This window comes from Brienomyrus brachyistius, chromosome 21 (genome assembly GCF_023856365.1).
Source record: "Brienomyrus brachyistius isolate T26 chromosome 21, BBRACH_0.4, whole genome shotgun sequence".
NCBI lineage: Eukaryota > Metazoa > Chordata > Actinopteri > Osteoglossiformes > Mormyridae > Brienomyrus > Brienomyrus brachyistius.
The window spans coordinates 16,992,547-17,013,556 of record NC_064553.1 but is presented as its reverse complement, the minus strand read 5'-3'; the positions used below and the strand labels follow the sequence as shown (position 1 = coordinate 17,013,556).

At 46.5% G+C, this 21,010-nt stretch overlaps 1 protein-coding gene across 8 annotated transcripts in view; it reads left to right on the top strand.

Annotated features, from left to right (window-relative positions):
• Positions 1-1,064: 1,064 nt before the first annotated feature.
• The window catches only part of fggy (FGGY carbohydrate kinase domain containing), a 41,288-nt gene continuing 21,342 nt past the window's right edge, over positions 1,065-21,010 (top strand). The window contains exons 1-5 of one of the 8 annotated variants that reach the window (XM_048989823.1): positions 1,065-1,206; positions 9,638-9,848; positions 12,824-12,935; positions 13,986-14,137; positions 14,387-14,475. In XM_048989823.1, coding sequence (XP_048845780.1) covers positions 9,648-9,848; positions 12,824-12,935; positions 13,986-14,137; positions 14,387-14,475 — 554 coding nt within the window. In that variant the 5' untranslated portion in view covers positions 1,065-1,206; positions 9,638-9,647. The other 7 variants (XM_048989825.1, XM_048989822.1, XM_048989827.1 and 4 more) reach the window with 7 other exon arrangements.

The window sequence follows — 21,010 nt, the reverse complement described above, 5'->3', positions numbered from 1 at the left end:
ATCTCCCCTCACCAGAGCCCAAGGGCGTACCTATAACCACTGTTTGACAGCATCTTTCAGCAAACACATGAAGAATGTGTTCAGTATTAGATAAGTGTCTATAGAGCTGCTGTACAGTAATATCTGATGCCAGCTATAAGTCCAATAAAGAACTGTTCACTGCCACAAGACATGCTGGGCTGCGCTCCTCTATTCATCCATCTTTCCTAAGTGTAGGATCATGGTGAGCCTGGAGCCAGTCCCAGGGACACCCTAGACGGAGTTAAACCTTTTCAGATTTTCACTGAGAACAATTTGTCTTATCCTGAGAGCAAATATCCTTACGGCTGAGGCCGGCCTGCGGGAGCCTTCTGTGACCCCGTCACGCTATTGGAGCGTTTCAGGCAGCAGCCTGCATGGCCTGTCTGCAAAAGCTTTTTCCTCTCCTTCCAAGGCCCCACTTTCTCTTTTATTTTAGTTTAGCCATCATCCTGCCATCTATGGCCTCTAGATTAGTTAACTTGTTTTTGTTAAGCTTTTGTGTTTCATTTCCTTTCTTATCTGTCACCTTTTTTCAAATCCGTAATTGTCACTGTAAAGAAACACACAGCAAATGACAGTCCAAGGTCTATTAAGATGTTTGACTGATCAGACATACAAATAGACAGACAGATTGACTTTATTAGTCCTGAAGGAAATCGCACCACAATTCATTTAGACAATAATAAACAGTAACAATGCAGAGAATGTCACAAAGTATTGCTCAGGATTCCATAGTAATGGCTAATAGTTAAAATGACCGCAGGGACACACCTTAACGGAGGATACTGTGTTATAGCAGTTACAGGTAATAATTTCAAAACTAATTGAATTTAATACCGCTGCATCATTCTTTAGTAACCTTCTGAGCTCTAAGGAGGAAGATGAATAGTTATTGACAAGTCATATACTGTATTCATAAACTCATATGCTGTTTTAATAAAGTTTTTTTTTTTTTTGTTTAAGTTTCGGTTGCTGACTCCCAGCAGGGCTGCTTACTCATTCAGCATTTTCAGAAAGCATGTTGGTTTTTCCCCTGCTCCCAGGCCTCGCGTGACGTCCTGAGCGGGACACGTGAGCCTCTCGCTGCTCCTGCCGCTCGCTGCCAATGCGGGGCGAGGCTGCATGGGCCATGCACTCTCATACCACCGACCAGAGAGTCCTTCCAGCACCATGAAGCATTTAGTGGTAAGTGGCATTGATATGTTAGCCAGTACTATTAAACAAAAATGTCCGGGAGGGACAAGCTAAGAGGTAAAGGAGGAGAGGCAGCAAAATGGGCCGCCCCACCCCCCAGCTAGCATCTGTTCGGCATGCTGACAGAAATAGCTGTTCGTGTATGGCTGAGGGACGTGGCGATGCCCAGCCCAGCCATTGGTGGCATCCCTGTGAGCCCCTAAGGTTGTTTCTCAGCGGCTTGCTTGAGTCAAGTAAAACAGTGTTTCCCAATCCGGTCCTCAGGGACCCCAGAGGGTCCACGCATTTTGCTCTCCTACTGGGAGGTGGGAGGGAGCAAAAACCTGGACCAGTGAATTAAAATTCATCTCCGGCTCAGATGTCAGCACTGGCGGGAAGGATGTGACGTAGCGGGTAGGTACTGCTTTAACAGACAATCTCAGAAATGCATCCGCAGCACCCCACTGGTCACAACCTTTGTCCACCTAGTATAGGGTCACCGTGATCCAGGAGCCCGAGACTCCTTGGCTGGGATGGTGGTCGGTCGAAGAGCAGACCTGTTCATGGTCATTAGCTAAGGCCATTTCGGAAACACCTAAACACATGTTTTTGGTCTGTGGGAAGAAGCTTCCAGAAACCGGCACAGCATGAAGCCTCTATAAAGAACCAGGACAGAAGTCAGACACCCTGCTTGGAAGCTCTTTTTGCAGCAGTGCTGCCTCCCAACTGAAACAGAGTGTAGACTCTACGGGCATCACCTTCTCTAATGACTGGCTGCAGATTAATATACTAGGAGTCATGCAGCTGAAAAATCTACACTCATTTTATTTGATCCATAAACTAGAATTGCCTCCTTAACTGCTTGGCAAAATGCCCTCAAGCACAGAGAGAAACTTGTTGCAAGTTGGCATAAGAACAAGCCTTCAGCCGTGAGCGAGCAACACGGTAATGGAGGGGTCTGGGCGAGATGGGGGAGGGGGGGCACGGACAGGCCTGCTCTGAAACAACACTCACAATGATAAGAAAGGGCTTTTACTGGAATTGCCCTCTGACGATCAAAAGCAGTGAGGTCAAAGATCAGCACTTCTTTGACTTGTTGTAGCTACTCAACTCAAGCAATTGAGATTACCACCTCCCAAATGAGGCACCCTGGGCTATTGACTCTACTTGCAATTAATGGGTACCAGCAAGGGAAATAGCACCCTTGGGGGGGGTTGACAAATGAACAGCTGTGGGGAAAAAAGACCCCACCGCCCCCCGTCCTCACACCACACACACACGCAGTCCCTTCAAGGGCCCTGAATCAATGCAAGGTTGCATGGCCCTGGGGGGACTGGACTGAGATCCTGGGGGACTGGACTGGGGTCACATGACTCATGAGAAGTGCGCCCCTTTACCGGTAGCCTGTAGAGCAGGGTCTGTTTTTACAGCCTATCACTAAAACGAAAACGAGCTTCTACAGTTCACTTCTTGTTTAAAGTGTTTCTTACAGAACCAAATTACCAAACCTGTTTCCCATAGTGTATAACCAGCACATCGATGAGCACAAGTCCGTCGTTTTGAGCGTTGACTATTTTCTTGAAAGCAGGCACTGGTGTTGGTCGCTTTTTAGGGCAGTAAGGAAGGCTTGGTGTTTTCCTCCATGTCGGCCGTCTGCTCCCCTTCAGTTACTCACTTCTTGTTTTATCTTCCATGAATCCAAAATTACTCGCTGCTCTTTGAAAGGTTTTAACGTAATGTACTCATAGCCACAGCTGGCACGTCAGAGTGATGAGCTAGTGGCATGCTAACAAGTTAGCCATTATAACATCGTGTTATTATAAGGCTAGTTTGGCAGTTTGTCCAGACCCAAAAGTCTCAGTATGTGAAGCCATCTGTCGTTGGGACAGAGAATGGGGAAGCTGTGTCCTTCTAAGAGGTAAAGGGGTGTGTTTGTCAACCGTGTTTGGCTATATTCGACTTCAGAAGAAAGTCGTCCATGGCATCGAGGCAGTTGAAGGGGCCTAGCAGTGCCCAAGGCCTGCAGTGATGTTTACCTTGGGAGGGGGTAGTGGTCTGTAGAAGCTGCCTCCAGAAAGCCACACCGTTCCCCTTATGAATAATTCACTGGCCTCTTTGGCACTGGGAATTCACACTCAGTGAGTGAGTCCCCTCCAGGCCAAGGGTGCAGCTCTCAGAAGCTAATGTGACCTCTTGTTGAGGTTGGGTCCAGAGCCAGTGGACCATTCTGGAGCCCTCAGGGGAGTGTTCTGATCTGTGATCTATTTACCCTCATTTATATTAATGTGACATGAAAGAAGCACGAGAAGATCTGCTTGTGATGGTATTAAACACGTTGAACCCTGTGGTGTCTTTCCTCACCGACCCATTTTTTTTCCCTGTTTCCGCGTCTAAAAACTGAAAAGTCAGGTGACAAACCCTCTTTGTATTAGCTGGGCATTTGCCTCTGATGGAGACGACCAGGAACCTGAAGCAGCAGGAAATACACCCATATGAAAGCATGGCCGGGGGACATTCAGCGGGATGCGATGTTTCCCGTTGAAGCCGTCATGCGATTCGTTGCTTTGGCACGCACAGGTGCGTCAACGGTGCATGCGGTGGCGGTGGCCCGTGTTTGTGCAAGTGCGAACAGAACCATGTGACTCGGTGGCTTGACCACAAACCCAAGGATTGCTGAGGGAATTTACCAGATCAGGGTAGGGGGTGGCACGATAGCAACCGAGTAACGAAAGGTGGGGGTGGTCAAAATAATGTTGCTGGTTTGACAGGAAAGATATAAATGGAAAAAATGTGTTGCCGTTAGCTGGGGGGGGGGGGGGGGGGGGCGCGGGGGTGGGGTGAACACGTTGAGGCTCCAGGTCTTGGGACAGGCGCCAACAATTCGGTCCAAGTTACCGGGGGGACTAAACAAAACAGAGCACGCCGATTTATACATGCACTGTAAACAAGGAGCAGGTGGGGGGGCGCTGACCCAGATAATCACTGTCACCTTACTCTACCTTTAGAGGTGGTCACATGTACTCACACATTTGAAACAGGAAGACTTTCCGGATTGTGCAATATTAGCGTGTGGCTGAACGCTGACCTCAGAATCTCAATGACGAATAATCACAGGTGATTTGTGTGGCCATGCTGTGTCCTAAAAACTCTCTCCATGAAGTTCAGCTGTGGTTTCCGTTTTCTGCAATGGGGCAGATAGTCAGAAACCGGAGGCGTTTAGCGGGAGCCCTGTCATTAGTACGGTAAACCTGTCCACGCTTGCCATTTTCACTGCTCAGGCTCCTTCTCCCTGGAAATGCAGAGGAGAAAGAAGTCAGGCAAAATGAAAGCCCAGTCCCGTTTCAGTGCCCGGTATACCTTTCAGACGGATGGTTCTGACCTTGGGCGATGAGGCAGGAGCTTGACTGGACTCCACGGAAACCTGGGTGCTGTTGGGGAATCAGTCATTGTGGAAGAGTCTTGGACTTTGAGGTGTTAATGGTAGGTTCCAGGTACCTAAATCAAAAAATTCCTGACTGTACTTGTGATTTTCCTGAACTGCTCGTGTAGAACACAGGCTCTGTAAATGGATCACAGGCTATGCAAATAAACTGCCGAACGCAACAGCTACGTGTGTTTTCTGGAACAGAGAGGACATTAAGCTCTGAGGGCGTGGTGGGGAGGGGGGGAGAAGCGGGGGGCACCTGTCCTGGACTGGCCCCCGGGCCCTGCCATCATGTCTGGGGCAGAACGTTAGAAAAAAGAAAAGCCTGCCAGCCAGCCATCCGGACGGCGCAATTAAGACCTTGTTCGTCTGAGCTGTCAGAGGGTCAGACGGATCTGCTCTTTAATTTCACTGCTTGGATCATTTTGGGCACGACGCATTAAACTAATGGAGCCGGCGGCGGTGGCCAGCTGGGCCATCTCCTCGATTGGTGAAGCGAACCAAGGACGGGTGGGGGGAGGCTGGAAATACTACCGGAGGGGTCAGGTGCACCTTTTACGTGCTCGGAAACCTAAATCCAGAACTTCTTTTTTTCTTTTTTGACTGCACTCCAGAATCCCTCAACAAATGCAATCAAACTGCACAACTGTGCAAAAGACACAGGCGACCAGACACCCCTCGCCACAGTAGCAGGAGAAAGAGAGAAACCAACCGTTTGTTTAGTTTAGTGCAGGATCCATGTAGGTGAAGAGCTGCCATCGTTTGCTATCCAATAATGCTGTGAGATTTGGGTAAAGTTGGAAGGAGTTCAGTAGGAACTCGAGTGATTTATGAGAAAAGTGTTTAGAGAGCAAACACCAAAAAAATGATCAGGAAGCACAACATGCACTGCTGGGCTTCACAGGCCAAGGTGGACACCCTAGAAACTCACTTGCCATGGGAAAGATGAATCTGCTTTTTAAAGATACACATCACCAAGTGTGAATGGACTCCTCAGTGATATGTAAGGGGAGAGGGAAGGGGCACTAGCTAAATGTCAGTTGGGGAGGGGGTGCCTGTAGCTCTGTCTGGACCCCCATCGTACACTTCAACGCTACGAAAGAAAGGGATGGAGAAGTGCGTATGAAAGCCCAGTAAGACTGAGCTCCTTGCTGGGGGGCTCCTGCTCCCTAAGATGCAGCCCCACCCGCATACCTGGCCACGCTGTCTGCCTGGGCAGGACTGGCACTTAAGGCTTGGATGTTACCACAGGGCACACCTTTGTGAAAGCTGACTCTCGTGGGTTACCAGGGAGGTTCTGGGAACAGAATGTTCTTGCTGCAATATTTATCTCTCATAATTGTGCGATTATTACATTTTTCCTGGAGTAAAAAAAAAAGCCAGTAACCGGTCCTTCTTGAAACGTGAGTCTTCCACTGACAAGTAAACCAGCCAGTACTCTGGACCAGCACTTCCACTCTCATTGTCCTGTATTGGTATAAATGACAGTAACATTAAGCAGTTGATTCATTACTGTACAGAGGAATGCCTTTGGAATATTAACTGCATAGTGCACACATTGTCCTTCTTGTCTCCATCAACTGGCTTACCTAACAAGATTTAATGTTGTACCTGAAGGTACTTCTGATGTTAAGGTTGCCATCCATCATTTTTAAGTGCCTGAAAGAGGTTCCTGACATTGTGAGGAACAGATATATTCATATTTGAATCTGTATGATAATATATTTACTTGCTTTGATGAACGTCTTAATGTTTATCTCATTTCTCAATTTCTGCAACTTTGTAACTTTATCATTTAAATTTATCTCACCATTTTTGCTTTGTTCAGCAGCGAGACAGTAAAATAATAATAATAAAATATACTGATAGGGGGTGGCATGGTGGTGCAGTGGTTAGCACTGTTGCCTCACGCCTCTGTGACCCGGGTTCAAGTCTCCGCCTGGGTTACATGTGTGCGGAGTTTGCATGTTCTCCCCATGTCGTCGTGGGGTTTTCTCCCACAGTCCAAAAACATGCTGAGGCTAATTGGAGTTGCTAAATTGCCCGTAGGTGTGCATGCATGAGTGAATGGTATGTGAGTGTGCACTGCGATGGGCTGGCCCCCAATCCTGGGTTGTTCCCTGCATCGTGCCCATTGCTTCCATGATAGGCTCTAGACCCCCCCACAACCCAGTAGGATAAGCAGTTTGGAAAATGGATGAATGGATAAAAGTTTGATTTAAAAAAAAAATTGGACTGCTATATTTTGTACTTAGTATTAACTTGTTTTTTTGCAGTCAAATATGTTTCCTTTAAACACCAGGGTCAGATATTTCTTTTTCATCTCATTTAGCTAATTAAAATACATTAAAAGCCATGGTGACTTTTGCCTCACACTTGGAAGGGTGTAGGTTTGAATCCCACCTTTGAAGTTTACAGGCTCTCTGTCTGTAGTGGTTTTCCTCAACGAATTCTTCCAAATATTAGGTGAACAGGAGGCTCTAAATGGCCTATAGGGTGTGTGTGTGTGTGTGTGTGTGTGGATTATGTTCTCCAAAATGTAATAAAATCCTGTTATTTTGACATCGTGGGGACCATTTGTCAGGTCCCCAAAAAGATCTGTGAATGCATTCAAAAATCAAAAAATGGTAAAAGTCTCCATTATCTTTAGTTTGGTTATTTATGGTTAAGGTTAGGGCTGGGTAGGGGTTAAGGTCGTCATGTTGTGATTAGAGTTTTTCCCATAGAAACAAATGGAGAGTGCCCACAAAGATATAATTACAAACCTGTGTGTGTGTGTGTGTGTGTGTGTGTGTGTGTGCCAGGTGATTGGTATCCCATGCAGGGTGTTCAACCACTTTGTGACGTCTGCAGACCCCCTGGTGATTCTGACCAGGATAAGTGGTTAGAAGATGGAGGACTGGATATATATATATATATATATATATAGTATATACAGTATAAGCAGTTAACTACATCCAGTAGAAAGCAAGACAAACATATATATTGTAATACTGTTATTTTGTTAAACTGACTTGAATGTAGTTACTAGTCAAATACTTAATGCACTTTCGGTGCTTTTTAAAGGGTGTTACAAAAATTATATATTTATAATACATAATATATATTATAATATATATTTGTTTATCTATAAACGTACATTCGATGCTGATGCAAACAGCTGCAGACCTGAATGAAATGGATGACATTACCGTAATGAGAGATGGTAAGCGCCTTGCTTTTTCCTTAATGAAAAGCAGCAGTAGATTAATACTTGCATGAGTAATTTAAAATTGGAGGCCTGCCATGCGGCGCAGATTTCATAATATCAGGAAAACACCGAAGTGTTAATCTAGCCTGGCCTTGGCTGAATCAGCTCGCGATTTGATTGAAATGTAATTTTCTCCACTGATCCGGCCCAAGAAAAACACAAATTTTATTAAACAAAACATATTGCAAATTATACACGCCGTGGTCTTAGACTGTACAACCGGAAATCGACTATTTAAACTGATTTTAAGGTGCTTAAATTATGTTCTAGTTTATTAGACGGGGGAACACTAATTATTGTATCCGACATAGACAGTCATAACTGATTTGGTTTCAGTTCAGACAATAAGAAAATAAACGTACTAACTGTGATATATGTTTTTTTATGTTTATTTTTTTATGTATTTTGTTTAAATGAAATAAAGACCTTTAAAGTCTTCAAACGTGAAATAGGATGTCCGCGGTACTTTTCGTCCTTTTTGTCCTTCGGTGCTTCCCATTCGCCGTTCACCTGAGTTTGCATTGAAAGGGATTCTGGGAAACGCACTGATTCGTTTTTTCACTCGTTATATGGTAAGGCATTACGGTCAGTTATAGAAGTTCACCTGCCGAATCAGTACAGATCATTATTATTATCTGTTAAAGTCAGGGGCATATTCTCTTGCCTGTCGATTATCAGCGGAAGTCTGGCTGGCTACCTATGAATAAGTCACCAAAACATTTACAAAGTTCCAAGTATTAACAGTGTAGTCTACTTGTACAACGGTTACCCTGATCGCTGTATACATATCACCAAGTTCAATGAGGAAAACGACGTAGTCTACTTCCGTTTATTAAGCTGATCCTCTGCATTTCCTAGCATCTTCACTGTTTCATTTGTGTGATGTTCACGGTACATTTGCAGTAGATCCATATATAGTGTTATGGTTATGTACTATTATACATGTGCTATATACATTAATATATAAAGGATTTATGTTGAAATTGCTTTAAATGCACGCACATTATTACGCATTTAGTATACAGAGCACACCACAGTAGAATAGTTGTTCTGATTTTCTCTTGCGATTGATTAATATTTTGCATGGATCGTACCTGGTTTGTCCTGTGTGAACATTATAATTTACCATTTGCCCTATTAACATCCTGACTTATGACGCAGTAGTACCTACACATACAGTGACTCTTTCATATGTAATTGACACATTGCCATGCAGACATCTGGATATCGACCGAGTGAATCCTGCGGATTATTTTGGCTACAGCACGAACTTTCCTGAAATTTCTTAAACGTTCTAGTCCACGTTTGTACTCTGTTCACATGCTAACGGTCTTGCACTGGTATGTAGTTCATGCCTCTATAATGAGTTCATGGGTATTACAACTTAAAATGGTTTATGTGGAATACCTTTTTTGTCAGTATATACATTGTTCTCTTTTACACCTTCTATCATTGTGATGAGTAAAGACATTGTACCACACAAGCAAGATTATGGTCCAACCAGTTTATCTCACATAGTTATAGTGGGTAAACAGCATGTCTAAAAGGTGTTCCTAGGTTGCCTATTCTCTGACGTTTGTCCTGTGTGATCCTAAGCTTCTTTTGTTAGTTTTTCTATCCATGAAATACTCCCCTCCAAGTTTAAATAACCAATCCCTGAGTAAACAAGTTGAAACCTTGTAAAAGCATGTCTGTGGCCCCTGTAGAGCAGATTGGCAAATGCTGTATGTAGACCAGTAAAGTGAATCTTTAGCATCCTTCCCTCGCAGGTCAGTGGCGATGGCTCAGCCCCCTTGCTCAGTGGAACAATACTACCTGGGCGTGGATGTCGGCACAGCCAGCGTGCGTGTGGCCCTCGTCACCCGGACTGGGCTGGTCAGGGCCACGGCTGAGGAGCCCATTCGCATATGGGAGCCGAGTCCAGGCCACTACGTCCAGTCATCTGACGACATCTGGGAGCAGTGCTGCCGTGCCATCAGGGTGGGTGCGTCTCATTAGTGCATCTCAGTATGGGTGCGTCTCATTATTGCATCTCAGGGTGTATACGTCTTATTACCATGTCTCTGGGTGGGTGTGTCTCATTACCATGTCTCTGGGTGGGTGTGTCTCGTTCCCACGTCTCTGGGTGGATGTGTCTCGTTACCACATCTCTGGGTGGATGTTTCTCGTTACCACGTCTCCAGGTGGATGCGTCTCATCGCCACATCTCTGCGTGGGTGTGTCTTGTTATCGTGTCCTGGTTTGGTGTCTCGGTGGGTGCATCTCATTATTGCATCTCAAGATGTGTACACCTCATTACCACGTCTCAGGGTCGGTGCATCTCGTTACTGCATCTCTGCGTGGGTGTGTCTCGTTACCGTGCTGCGCCATCTGGGTGTGTACGTCTCAGTACTGTGTCTGTGTGTGTGCGTCTCAGTATTGCATCTCAAGATGTGTACGTCTCGTTACCACGTCTCTAGGTGGATGTGTCTCGTTACCACGTCTCCAGGTGGATGTGTGTCATTACCACGTCTCTCGGTGGATGTGTCTCATTACCACGTCTCTAGGTGGATGTGTCTCGTTACCACGTCTCTCGGTGGATGTGTCTCATTACCACGTCTCTAGGTGGATGTGTCTCGTTACCATGTCTCTAGGTGGATGTGTCTCATTACCACGTCTCTCGGTGGATGTGTCTCGTTACCATGTCTCTAGGTGGATGTGTCTCGTTACCATGTCTCTAGGTGGATGTGTCTCATTACCACGTCTCTCGGTGGATGTGTCTCATTACCACGTCTCTAGGTGGATGTGTCTCGTTACCATGTCTCTAGGTGGATGTGTCTCATTACCACGTCTCTCAGTGGATGTGTCTCATTACCACGTCTCTAGGTGGATGTGTCTCGTTACCATGTCTCTAGGTGGATGTGTCTCATTACCACGTCTCTCGGTGGATGTGTCTCGTTACCATGTCTCTAGGTGGATGTGTCTCGTTACCATGTCTCTAGGTGGATGTGTCTCATTACCACGTCTCTAAGTGGATGCGTCCCATTACCATGTCTCTAGGTGGATGCATCTTGTTACCGCGTCTCTGCGTGGGTGTGTCATATCGTGTCCTGCTGTGGTGTCTCAGGGTGGGTGCATTTCGTTACCGTGTCTCATTGTTGCTTCTCTAGGAGGGTGCCCCTCATTACCGTGTTTTTGGATGAGCATGTCTTGTTACCAGGTCTCTGGGTGGGTGTGTCTCGTTACTGGGTCTCTAAGTGGGTGTGTCTCGTTACTGGGTCTCGGTGGGCATGTTCTGTTGCTTTGTCTCTGGGTGGGTGCCTCTTTTTACTGCGCCTCAGGGTAGGCACATCTTGCTGCATCGTAGGGTTGGTGCATCTCTTTACTGCATCTCATTAAACTTGGCCCACCCTGTCATAAGCCTGATCCACCCAATCATAAACTTGGCCCACCCAGTCATAAGCCTGGTCCACCCAATCATAAACTTGGCCCACCCAGTCATAAGCCTGATCCACCTAATCATAAACTTGGCCCACCTTTTTGGTAACTTTAAAAAAGAAAACAAGAAGCCTAGCGACTAAGCTTTCTGCATGGAATTTTTTGAGTTTGAGTCGTATGAAGGCTGACTTCTACGCGATCTGTGCGTTAGCAGTGGCTGCTGCTGCTGGCCGGTGAGCTGCACGTGAGTGAGATGGTTTGTCCACCTACCAATCATTAAACAATATTGTTTGGTCCACGTGTAAACTCTAGGGTCTGACCCCCCCCGCCTCCCTGGCCTCATTAAACAGTCCTATGGCCCACCCTACATTTCATAGCAGGAGCCGGGCCTGATTTTTCTGCATGCTACCCCATTGCAATTTGTTTACTTAGTCATTTATGCGTTTGGCAAAGGCTTTTGCCCAAAAAGGTAAATAAAAAAATGCATTAAAAAGTAGACAGGCTTCTGACATTCTAACATAATAAGTCTAGTAAGTCTCCTTTTTTTATTTTTTATACGAATTTTATACTTTAAGACTTTTTTTATATGAGAGATGCTAAATCAGACAGTTGATCTCTTGGGGTATGTTAGGGTGGATTAGTGACAGTTCACTGCAGTCTAATGCTATCCCTATCCATAATATCCCTAATGCTATCCTTATCCCTAATATCCCTAACCCTATCCCTAAAGACAAATAAAAATTCTGGGCAGTTATAATACAGTGAAACAGAAGAGGCAAAATTCCCGAAGCATCTGTAGGTATGATCTGGGGTCATTGGGTCGGATCTAACAACCTGACAAAGACCTGTTCAGCACAGCCTGCATTCTTTATATGACTGTCAACTATCAACATAGACTGTAGTAATAAATGTAACCCCTTATAACAGATACATTCCCTGCATTAGCCATACTGGGCCAACTGGTTGGACAGCAAATTCACTGTTGCTTTAACTGTGTACCCTGATCTCCACTGTGTGCCGATTTTGGATGCCAATTAACCACAAAGAGCCACCTATTTTGAGATATTTATGGATTTTATGATCATCTTATTGATGTGATCATGAACTGAAGTTTTCTCAATATCATCTAAAGGTCAATCATCATCTTTTTTGATCCTCACATGGTCGCATTGGGTTTCATGTCACTTAGACCTTGCCCTGGCTCCTATATAACTTGCTTAAGGCTTGCTTACAGGGTTTTACTCAGGTGTAAAACAAACTTGGCAAAGGCTTATGTGGTGGCACTAGACCTTAGTGATGTACTGAGCATGCAATTGGAGCCTTGGGGAGTCTTGACTACAGCCTTCCCTTCATGAGTGCTATCAATCATGTCATTGTTTACTATGTTTCGAGGACTATTTCTCCTGCACCCTCTGATAATGAGGGATATCGGATTAGGTGACGATGTCAATGTTCTACCATAGTCTTTCATTTATGGTTCCTCTATAATTAGAGAAGCTAATTTTGTTAATGGCTTTTGGGGTGGGGGGGGGTTACAGAAGGTGACTCAGGCCGTTGAGAAGGGCCAAATCCGAGGGATCGGTTTCGACGCCACCTGCTCCCTCGTGGCTCTGGATGCCCACTTTGAGCCAGTAGCTGTCAACCGCGACGGTAAGTGACCAGTTGCCCCGCCGCCCACCACAGGCCTGGTGATGCTTCACTGGTAGAGTGCAAACCCAACATTGCTCTAAAACCAGGGCAGCTGCACACCTCTGTTGTCTAGGTCAAGGTGGAGTCCTGATAGATGCCTTCTAGGCCGCCTCCTCTCCTGACTATAAGGTATAAGAGGTAGCTCCTGACCAGGTGCCTGAGTCTCTTGCTGGGGATCTGGCAGGCGAGGTTGAGGATCATCTGCAGAGCAGAGCTCTGAGTCATGGCCTCGAGCTTTCCTGGGGAGGCTGGTGGGTGGATGACATGGTGCTGGAAGTGTGTCGAAGTCTGGGTGAACAGAGAGGGGGGCAGCAGTTAGACTCTGAGAAATAGCAGAGGAGTGAGGCTGTCATGATGAAGTACTCGTATGTCTCCCTCTCCTTTTGTGATCTAGACCATTGGTCAGGGCCTGGACTAGTTACACAGGTCCTGAAGGCGTATTTGAGGATTGTGCGGTCACATGTCTACTGATAGACTGGTGTGCTATCTGGGTGCCTGATACACCAGGAAGAGTGTTATATGTAATGAGTGAACGGACATTTTGGATTTGGGTTTCAGGGACACACAGTTTGAAACTTCAAGACATTCTTGTTTCCTAAAAAAAGGGTGTATGGACAGTTTTATAGAACACTATAGGCCTTCAGAAGGTCCAACAGAACCGGAGCCCGGAAACAGACAGTATAATGGCTTTGCTGTCCAGCCTTCTAATGTCTGATAGTCAGTGTCTGTGTCGAATGCCTTGTTGCTTGTAGTCAACTGAAACTACTTTTTACTTTGGGAGTTGTTCTCTTTAAGACGCCAGAATCGGCATCTTAGAGTAGATTTTTCTGTTAATACCCATAATTCATTAATCCATGCTTCAAGACTTGAAGGACGATAGTAGCTGGAGGACTATTTGCACCCACATGCAAAGCACCAGACTTCATTCATCAGGTTGTATCACACCTCCAGTTACTAGTTAATGTGGCAGTCTGTACAGCTGTAGCAGTAGTGTCCTGTGTGTGTCTGCAGGCATACAGGACCACAACATAGTGATGTGGATGGACCACCGCGCTTCGGAGCAGGCCGCCCGGATCACTGCCACAGGCCATAGCGTGCTGCGCCGCATGGGGGGGACCATGTTCTTAGAGATGCAGCCCCCCAAGCTGCTGTGGCTAAAAGAGGTGAGGGCACCTTGCCAAAGGCCTTCCGCACCATCGCTATTTCCCTCTTTGGATGTTCTACTGCTGGCCAGCAGGTGGCATAGTACTTAAGGATCCAGGCTTAGGAACTGTACATAGCAGATTGTATAAAAGCAGCAGGGTGTGAGTTCACAGGTGGCACAGTTTATGTGATCCAGTGTGTGTTTGGCAGGCTGTGGTGGGAGGGGACGGGGTGTATAGGTCGTGAACAGGTTCTCTTCTGTCCTTCAGAACCTGAGGGAGACATGCTGGGATCGAGCAGCTCATTTTATGGACCTCCCAGATTTCCTGTCCTGGAAGGCAACGGGCTCGCTGGTGAGGTAGGCCATCCCACCACATTGCCAGTCAGGTGACCGTGGCGATTTCTGTGGGGGGGGGGGGGGGGGGGGAGTGGGTGCCCCCTCCTCTTCAGATGTAGACCTGGCTCCCGTCCACTGGAACTTGGGTGTTTTTCACCAAGCATGATGTCATCTGTGACTTAAGGAGACTTATTAATCCTCTCAAGCACGCCGTCTCAAGCTGACGAAGCACAGAGCCCTGGATGGGGGTGCTGGGAAGGAGGGGGGGGGGGTCATGGTGTCCCTGAGTAGTGTCTGGAGGAATGCATTTGTGTGTAAATGTCCTCATGATATTTGTATATGTATGAGTGGATTTCCCACAGACCGACAAAGTGTCATTTCGTTCATTGGCTCCCAGTCACTTGGTGGCTACTTTCCTTTAACCTGCATGAGACAGATAGCTCACTGCTGTCCAGTGTCATGCCGGGTTGTGGGATGGCCGGGGTCGTGCAGAGAACCCACACTCTGTCCTCAGGAATAGTGTCACCACAGTCCACAGATTTCTCACTGCAGTCTGAGCTGGTGCTGTTTATATTATCACATGATAACCCAAAGTTTTGTTTTTTTCACTCGCATTGAACATTCCTGTCCACAGTTTATAGGCTTATTCAGAAGACTGGTACAAGCCCAGGGTTCCCATAGAAACTATAATAAGTGCTGCAGGCTTTGTATAATATTGGAGATTCCCTTACTGCCTCATTTAGCCTTTCATCTTTAGGACAGTACATATAATATATGAAATTATAGGGACTTTTATTTGGAAAGGGACCATCTGACAACAAAGCAGTTTTTATGTCATGGAAGATTAGGATCCATCTGACAATAAAACAGTTTTTACACTCAAGTAGAGTTAGGACTGTCTGAGAACAAACCAAGTTTTACATCAAGGTAGAGTAGGAACCTGACAAAGACAGTTATTATACCAATGTAGAGTAGGGGCTGTCTGACAGCAAGACAGTTATTTTACCAAAGTAGAGTAGGGGCTGTCTGACAGCATGACAGTTATACCAAGGTAGAGAAGGGGCTGTCTGACAGCAAGACAGTTATTATACCAAGGTAGAGTAGGGGCTGTCTGACAGCAAGACAGTTATACCAAGGTTGAATAGGGGCTGTCTGACAGAAAGACAGTTATTATACCAATGTTGAGTAGGGGCTGTCTGAGAACAAACCAAGTTTTACATCAAGGTAGAGTAGGAACCTGACACAAACAGTAATTATACCAAGGTAGAGTAGGGGCTGTCTGACAGCAAGACAGTTATTATACCAAGGTAGAGTAGGGGCTGTCTGACAGAAAGACAGTTATTATACCAAGGTACAGTAGGGGCTGTCTGACAGCGAGACAGTTATTATACCAAGGTAGAGTAGGGGCTGTCTGACAGAACGACAGTTATTATACCAAGGTAGAGTAGGGGTTGTCTGACAGCGAGACAGTTATTATACCAAGGTAGAGTAGGGGCTGTCTGACAGCGAGACAGTTATTATACCAAGGTAGAGTAGGGGCTGTCTGACAGAACGACAGTTGTTATACCAAGGTAGAGTAGGGGCTGTCTGTCAGCGAGACAGTTATTATACCAAGGTAGAGTAGGGGCTGTCTGACAGTAAGACAGTTGTTATAACAAGGTAGAGTAGGGGCTGTCTGACAGCGAGACAGTTATACCACGGTAGGGTAGGGGCTGTGTGACAGCAAGACAGTTATTATAAAAAGGTAGAGTAGGGGCTGTCTGACAGCAAGACAGTTATTATACCAAGGTAGGTTAATGACCGTCTGAGAAAGAAACGATTTTTACACCATTTTTTTTGAGTCGGAACCATCTGACAACAAAAGACTTGTCAGTAGAATAGGGACTGTCTGAAAAGAAGCCAGTTTTACACCAAGGTAAAGTAGGAGCCATCTGACAGCAAAACTGTTTTTACACAAAGGTAGGTTAGTGGCCGTTTGACAACAGCACACTTTTTACACTGAGGCTAGAGTAGGGACTGTTTGAGAGCAAGCTAGTTTTTTCACCAAGGTAGAGTAGGGGCTCTCTGACAGCAAAACAGTTTTTACATCGAGGCGGAGTAGGGGCCTACTTGACAACAAATGAGTTACCAAGGTAGAATAGGGACTGTCTGACCATTTTTATACTGAGGTAGAGTAGGGACTCTCTGAGAACAAACCAATTTTACACCAAGGTAGATTAGGGGCCGTCTGACAACAAAACAGCAAGGTAAAATACTAAAGTAAGGTAAAATAAGTGAAATGCTTTTCGAGCTGGGCAGCGTAGGGGCTGTCTGATAGTTTGAAGCTTTTTCTTTACAGAATGCTGTTGATATGAAGAGTAGGACCAAACCTGACCCCCTAGTAACACTTGGGGGATTGAAGGCGTCTGTTTTCCATCATCAGAGTGGAACCCAGGCACATTCGTTTGCCCGTGGGTGATCCCATCCCAGTGGACTGTCCCGTGTGCCTGTTGTGGAGTAAAAAGTTCAGAGAGAAAAATAAATTCTCCTTGTTTGCCCCCCACCTCTCTGACATCTCCCCCCCTTCACCTCCTAAATCTCTCACTCCCCACCCCCGGTCTGTGGATGTCAGGTATGACTCAGGGTGAGAGACTGGTACTGTTTTCTGTTTGAGAAATGCGGCTGCAGGAGCTGTGTGCGTTGCACTAGCCCCCTAGGGTCACCCTCTGCTCTCTAGCTGTGCTTCCATGCGGCTCGAGGTGAGAAACAGCTGCTCACTTCTCCGGGAGAGACCTTAAGGTCTCTGTCATGTTCCTATTGTGATAAGACACTTTCCCACCGCACCAGATATCCTGCTATGGTACTTTTGATACTCTCTCTTTTCCATTGACTTTCGGTCGAGTACCAATACCACAAGTTCCAGTACCTAAAGTACCAAACCAATTGAGATGCTTTTTTGGTACTTTGGGGTGGGACTTGAAATGCTTTCTTTATCGATTGGTTATGCAAATAGCTTGCTTCTGAAACACCAAACAGTCCTCAGACAACGACGATAAACTAAGTAAAAAAAAATAAAATTAATAGCAATGGATTTGTGGACACGGGGCGGCATGGTGGTGCAGTGGTTAGCATTGTTGCCTCACACCTCTGCGGCCTGGGTTCGAGTCTCCGCCTGGGTTACATGTGTGCGGAGTTTGCATGTTCTCCCCATGTCGTCGTGGGGTTTCCTCCGGGTACTCCGGTTTCCCCCCACAGTCCAAAAACATGCTGAGGCTAATTGGAGTTGCTAAATTGCCCATAGGTGTGCATGTGTGAGTGAATGGTGTGTGAGTGTGCCCTGCGATGGGCTGGCCCCCCATCCTGGGTTGTTCCCTGCCTCGTGCCCATTGCTTCCGGGATAGGCTCCGGACCCCCCGCGACCCAGTAGGATAAGCGGTTTGGAAAATGGATGGATGGATGGATTTGTGGACATAACATGCTATGTTGGTATTAACCTTGCACATTGTCCAGCCTTATAATATTCTACAGTAATTTTTTGAATTCAGTACCTGGTGCAGTGGTCAAGCACCCATATTACCCTCCTGAACACCCCAGAAAGTTACTCTTTTAAAATATTCAAATCAGCTAATTGACTTTGATAGATCTTTTCAATGAGCCTGCTGCTGTTTTTTTTGTTTTACTGTGCATTTGCTAAATGTGCATCGTATCTCTCAGTCATCACAGTGTTGACAAACTCCAAACACAGGAAACACACACTGTGGCCTTGTGTGTTTTATTTGCACAGAAAGGGCCTTAAAATACAGCGTGCCGGCTCTATTCAGCGCAGCAGGGAAGCGACGTCCCAACATAAGAGCGTGACTGCAGCTGGATATGAGGGGCAGCCTGATCTGCTGGCTCACACTGTCCCTTTGATATAAATGAATTCAATCAGGAGAATAATGCAGCTGGTTGGGGGGCACAGCAGTTAAAGTCACAAACTTGTCATTTAAAATTTGCTGAGAAAATCTAGCATAAATGGGTAATAACAGTAGTACAGTTTGCGTGGTAGTTTTGATAGTTGAGTAAATGTGCATTTATTATTTTTAAAGGAATTAGCTTGTCTTTTTATAAGTTCTGTGTGAATGTGCTGGGAGCACAGGTGTTGCAGCACTGGGACCCTTTGCTTAAGGGTTAAACGTGCTTACAGGCCCATCTATCTGCCATAAACATGCGCGTGCACACACACACACACACACTAAGTGGAAACACACGGCCGTTGCTGGCCCGGAGCTGCTCCAATCAGATTGCCCCCTGAAGCTGCTTTATTTCTATTTTTTCTTCCTTTTCTTGCGATCTCCTGTGGGATGGTGCCGCTCCCAGCTGCAGCCGCAGTCGCATTGGGAAGTTTGTGCAGGGAAACCACAGGCCGCTCGCGAGCTCCAACTCATCTCTACCCGTCTCAGAGAGTCAGCTCGGGGGGGGTCCGTCCATTAACGTGAAGGTGGATGCCCAGGAATGCAGTGATAGCATTTATGTTTTTTTTAACATTCCCCGGCTGCTGACACTTTTACGCAAATCGACTCGCAGTTTCTACACTATTTCCTGCTGATAGTTTAATCCGTCTTGACTGGCAGGACTCTCCTGCTACCCGCCACACACCCCCTGAGCGTGCGTCCCTCTGCACGCACGTGTGTGAGGCTCTCCCTCATCCGCCATTGTAATTTTTAAAAAAAAGTAGAAAATTCAGGCAAGACGCACAAGGCCGCAGTTTATAGTAGAGTGGCCGAGTCGCCTGTCAGCTTGCTTAACTTTGTTTCGGCGTTTTGTGCGGGAATAAGCGGTTTCCCAGGCGACGCTTGCCGCTCCTTCCCTGATTAATGGCGATTAGCGACGGAGTGTTTTTCCCACGTATAGTGCAGGTGTGCAGCACGTTTCATTTGAATCGAGTTTATTTGTGCTCCCTGGGATGGCGCCCCCCCCCCCGGGGGATGAGTGGGGGGGGTCTCTGTTTTTGTAGCTATCTGGGTTTCCGCTCAGCCTTCAGCCTTTTCTTGCTGCTCTCTCCCCCAGCGGCCGGTGATCCATGTGCGGATAATTGAAAGCAGGCAGCGTGCAGCCTGTGTGTGTCTGTGTATGTGTGTGTCTGTGTGTGGGGGGTGTGTATGTGTGTGTGTGTGTGTGTGGGTGTGTTCATTGCAAAAATCAGTTCTGTTAGAAAGATTGTAGCTACTTTTTTTAATTTTTAACTTAAGATCTGTGCCAAACCTGTGCCTTCATCAGAGTCCCCCCTAGAGCAAACGTCTGCCTGCTTGTCCTGCCAGAAGAGATGCCTGTCAGACGGTGCACCCCATTCAGCATGTGGCCTGTGTGCTTTCTCTGCTCCCTCCGCTGTCAGCTTAACGTCCACAGTGTGGGAAACAAGCTCTCCTCAAGCTTTGGGGGTGGGGGGGTCTTCATGGTCCTCCACATCGGAGTAAGGTTTCCACATGCCTCTCACCTCCCCCAGGAATTACAGTAGGAGCTGAACTGGGGCCTTGACTGTTGTTCAGGAGTGGGGTCTTGATTGATGCATGCAGGAATGGGGTCTTGACTCATGTGTTCAGGAGTGAGGTCTTGATTGATGTGTTCAGCAGTGGGGTCTTGATGTATTTAGGAGTGGGGTCTTGACTGCCGATGCCTGGACTGAGCTTTGACAAGCAGAGCACGGCTGTAGCTTTCTGCTCCCTGTAGGGTATTCAGAGGGGGGGGGGTGGTTCTGGATTAAATCCTGCATCTGCTGCTCTATGAACTCTGACTCCTGACTGCTGTAGATGTTTAGATCTGAGGTTTCCAGCTTCAAGGCTCCCAATGAGAACAGTGAGGCTGCCCGTCTGTCCAGGAGACACTAAAGTCTGTAAACAGAGCGTGTGTTCATGTTAATGTTGTTTAAAAGGGCTTTGGTGTTCGGTGTGCCGGGGCGCCCCGTCTCTTATTGGTTTAGCAGTAATTACAGACCATAATAACACATGGAAGGTTGTTTCAGCTCAGTTATTTTGCTGGGTTTGACATACATGTCAACTTAGCTGCACAGAACAGTGAGATGGGTAATAAAAGCAATTTGGTGAAAAGAGTGATCAGCAAAAGAAGGCGGAGCCTCCTTAGGTGTAGTCATGCACCTTAGCAATACTGAAAACTGATATTTTTTGTTGATGGGGTGGGGGGTGGTTGTGAAGACCAGTGACAAGGCAGCACGGGCTAAAACAACGACACTTGAAAGCTCTTTGTTTGGCTTGTCCTCTCTGGTTCTGAGTCCCGGTCACAGTCCCTGTGGCTGGTATGTAGGTGGTGTGAGTCGCAATGTAATCCAGAGTAGGGGGGCGGTTTCAGACCCTCTGGGCACATACCCACACCCCGCTTCCGCAGGATTACGACTGATGACTTCTTCACCTCATAAGCGAGTGTCCAGTCAAACCAATCCCTGACCCCCTCCCCCACCCCCCAAGAAACCGGAGTGGCATACACCTGCTACCGCCTCCTACTGGCAATCGCTGAAATTACTCTGAAGTGCAGAACAGAATTTGTCTTTATAGTATAATGAAAAAATCTTCCCGTTCATAGT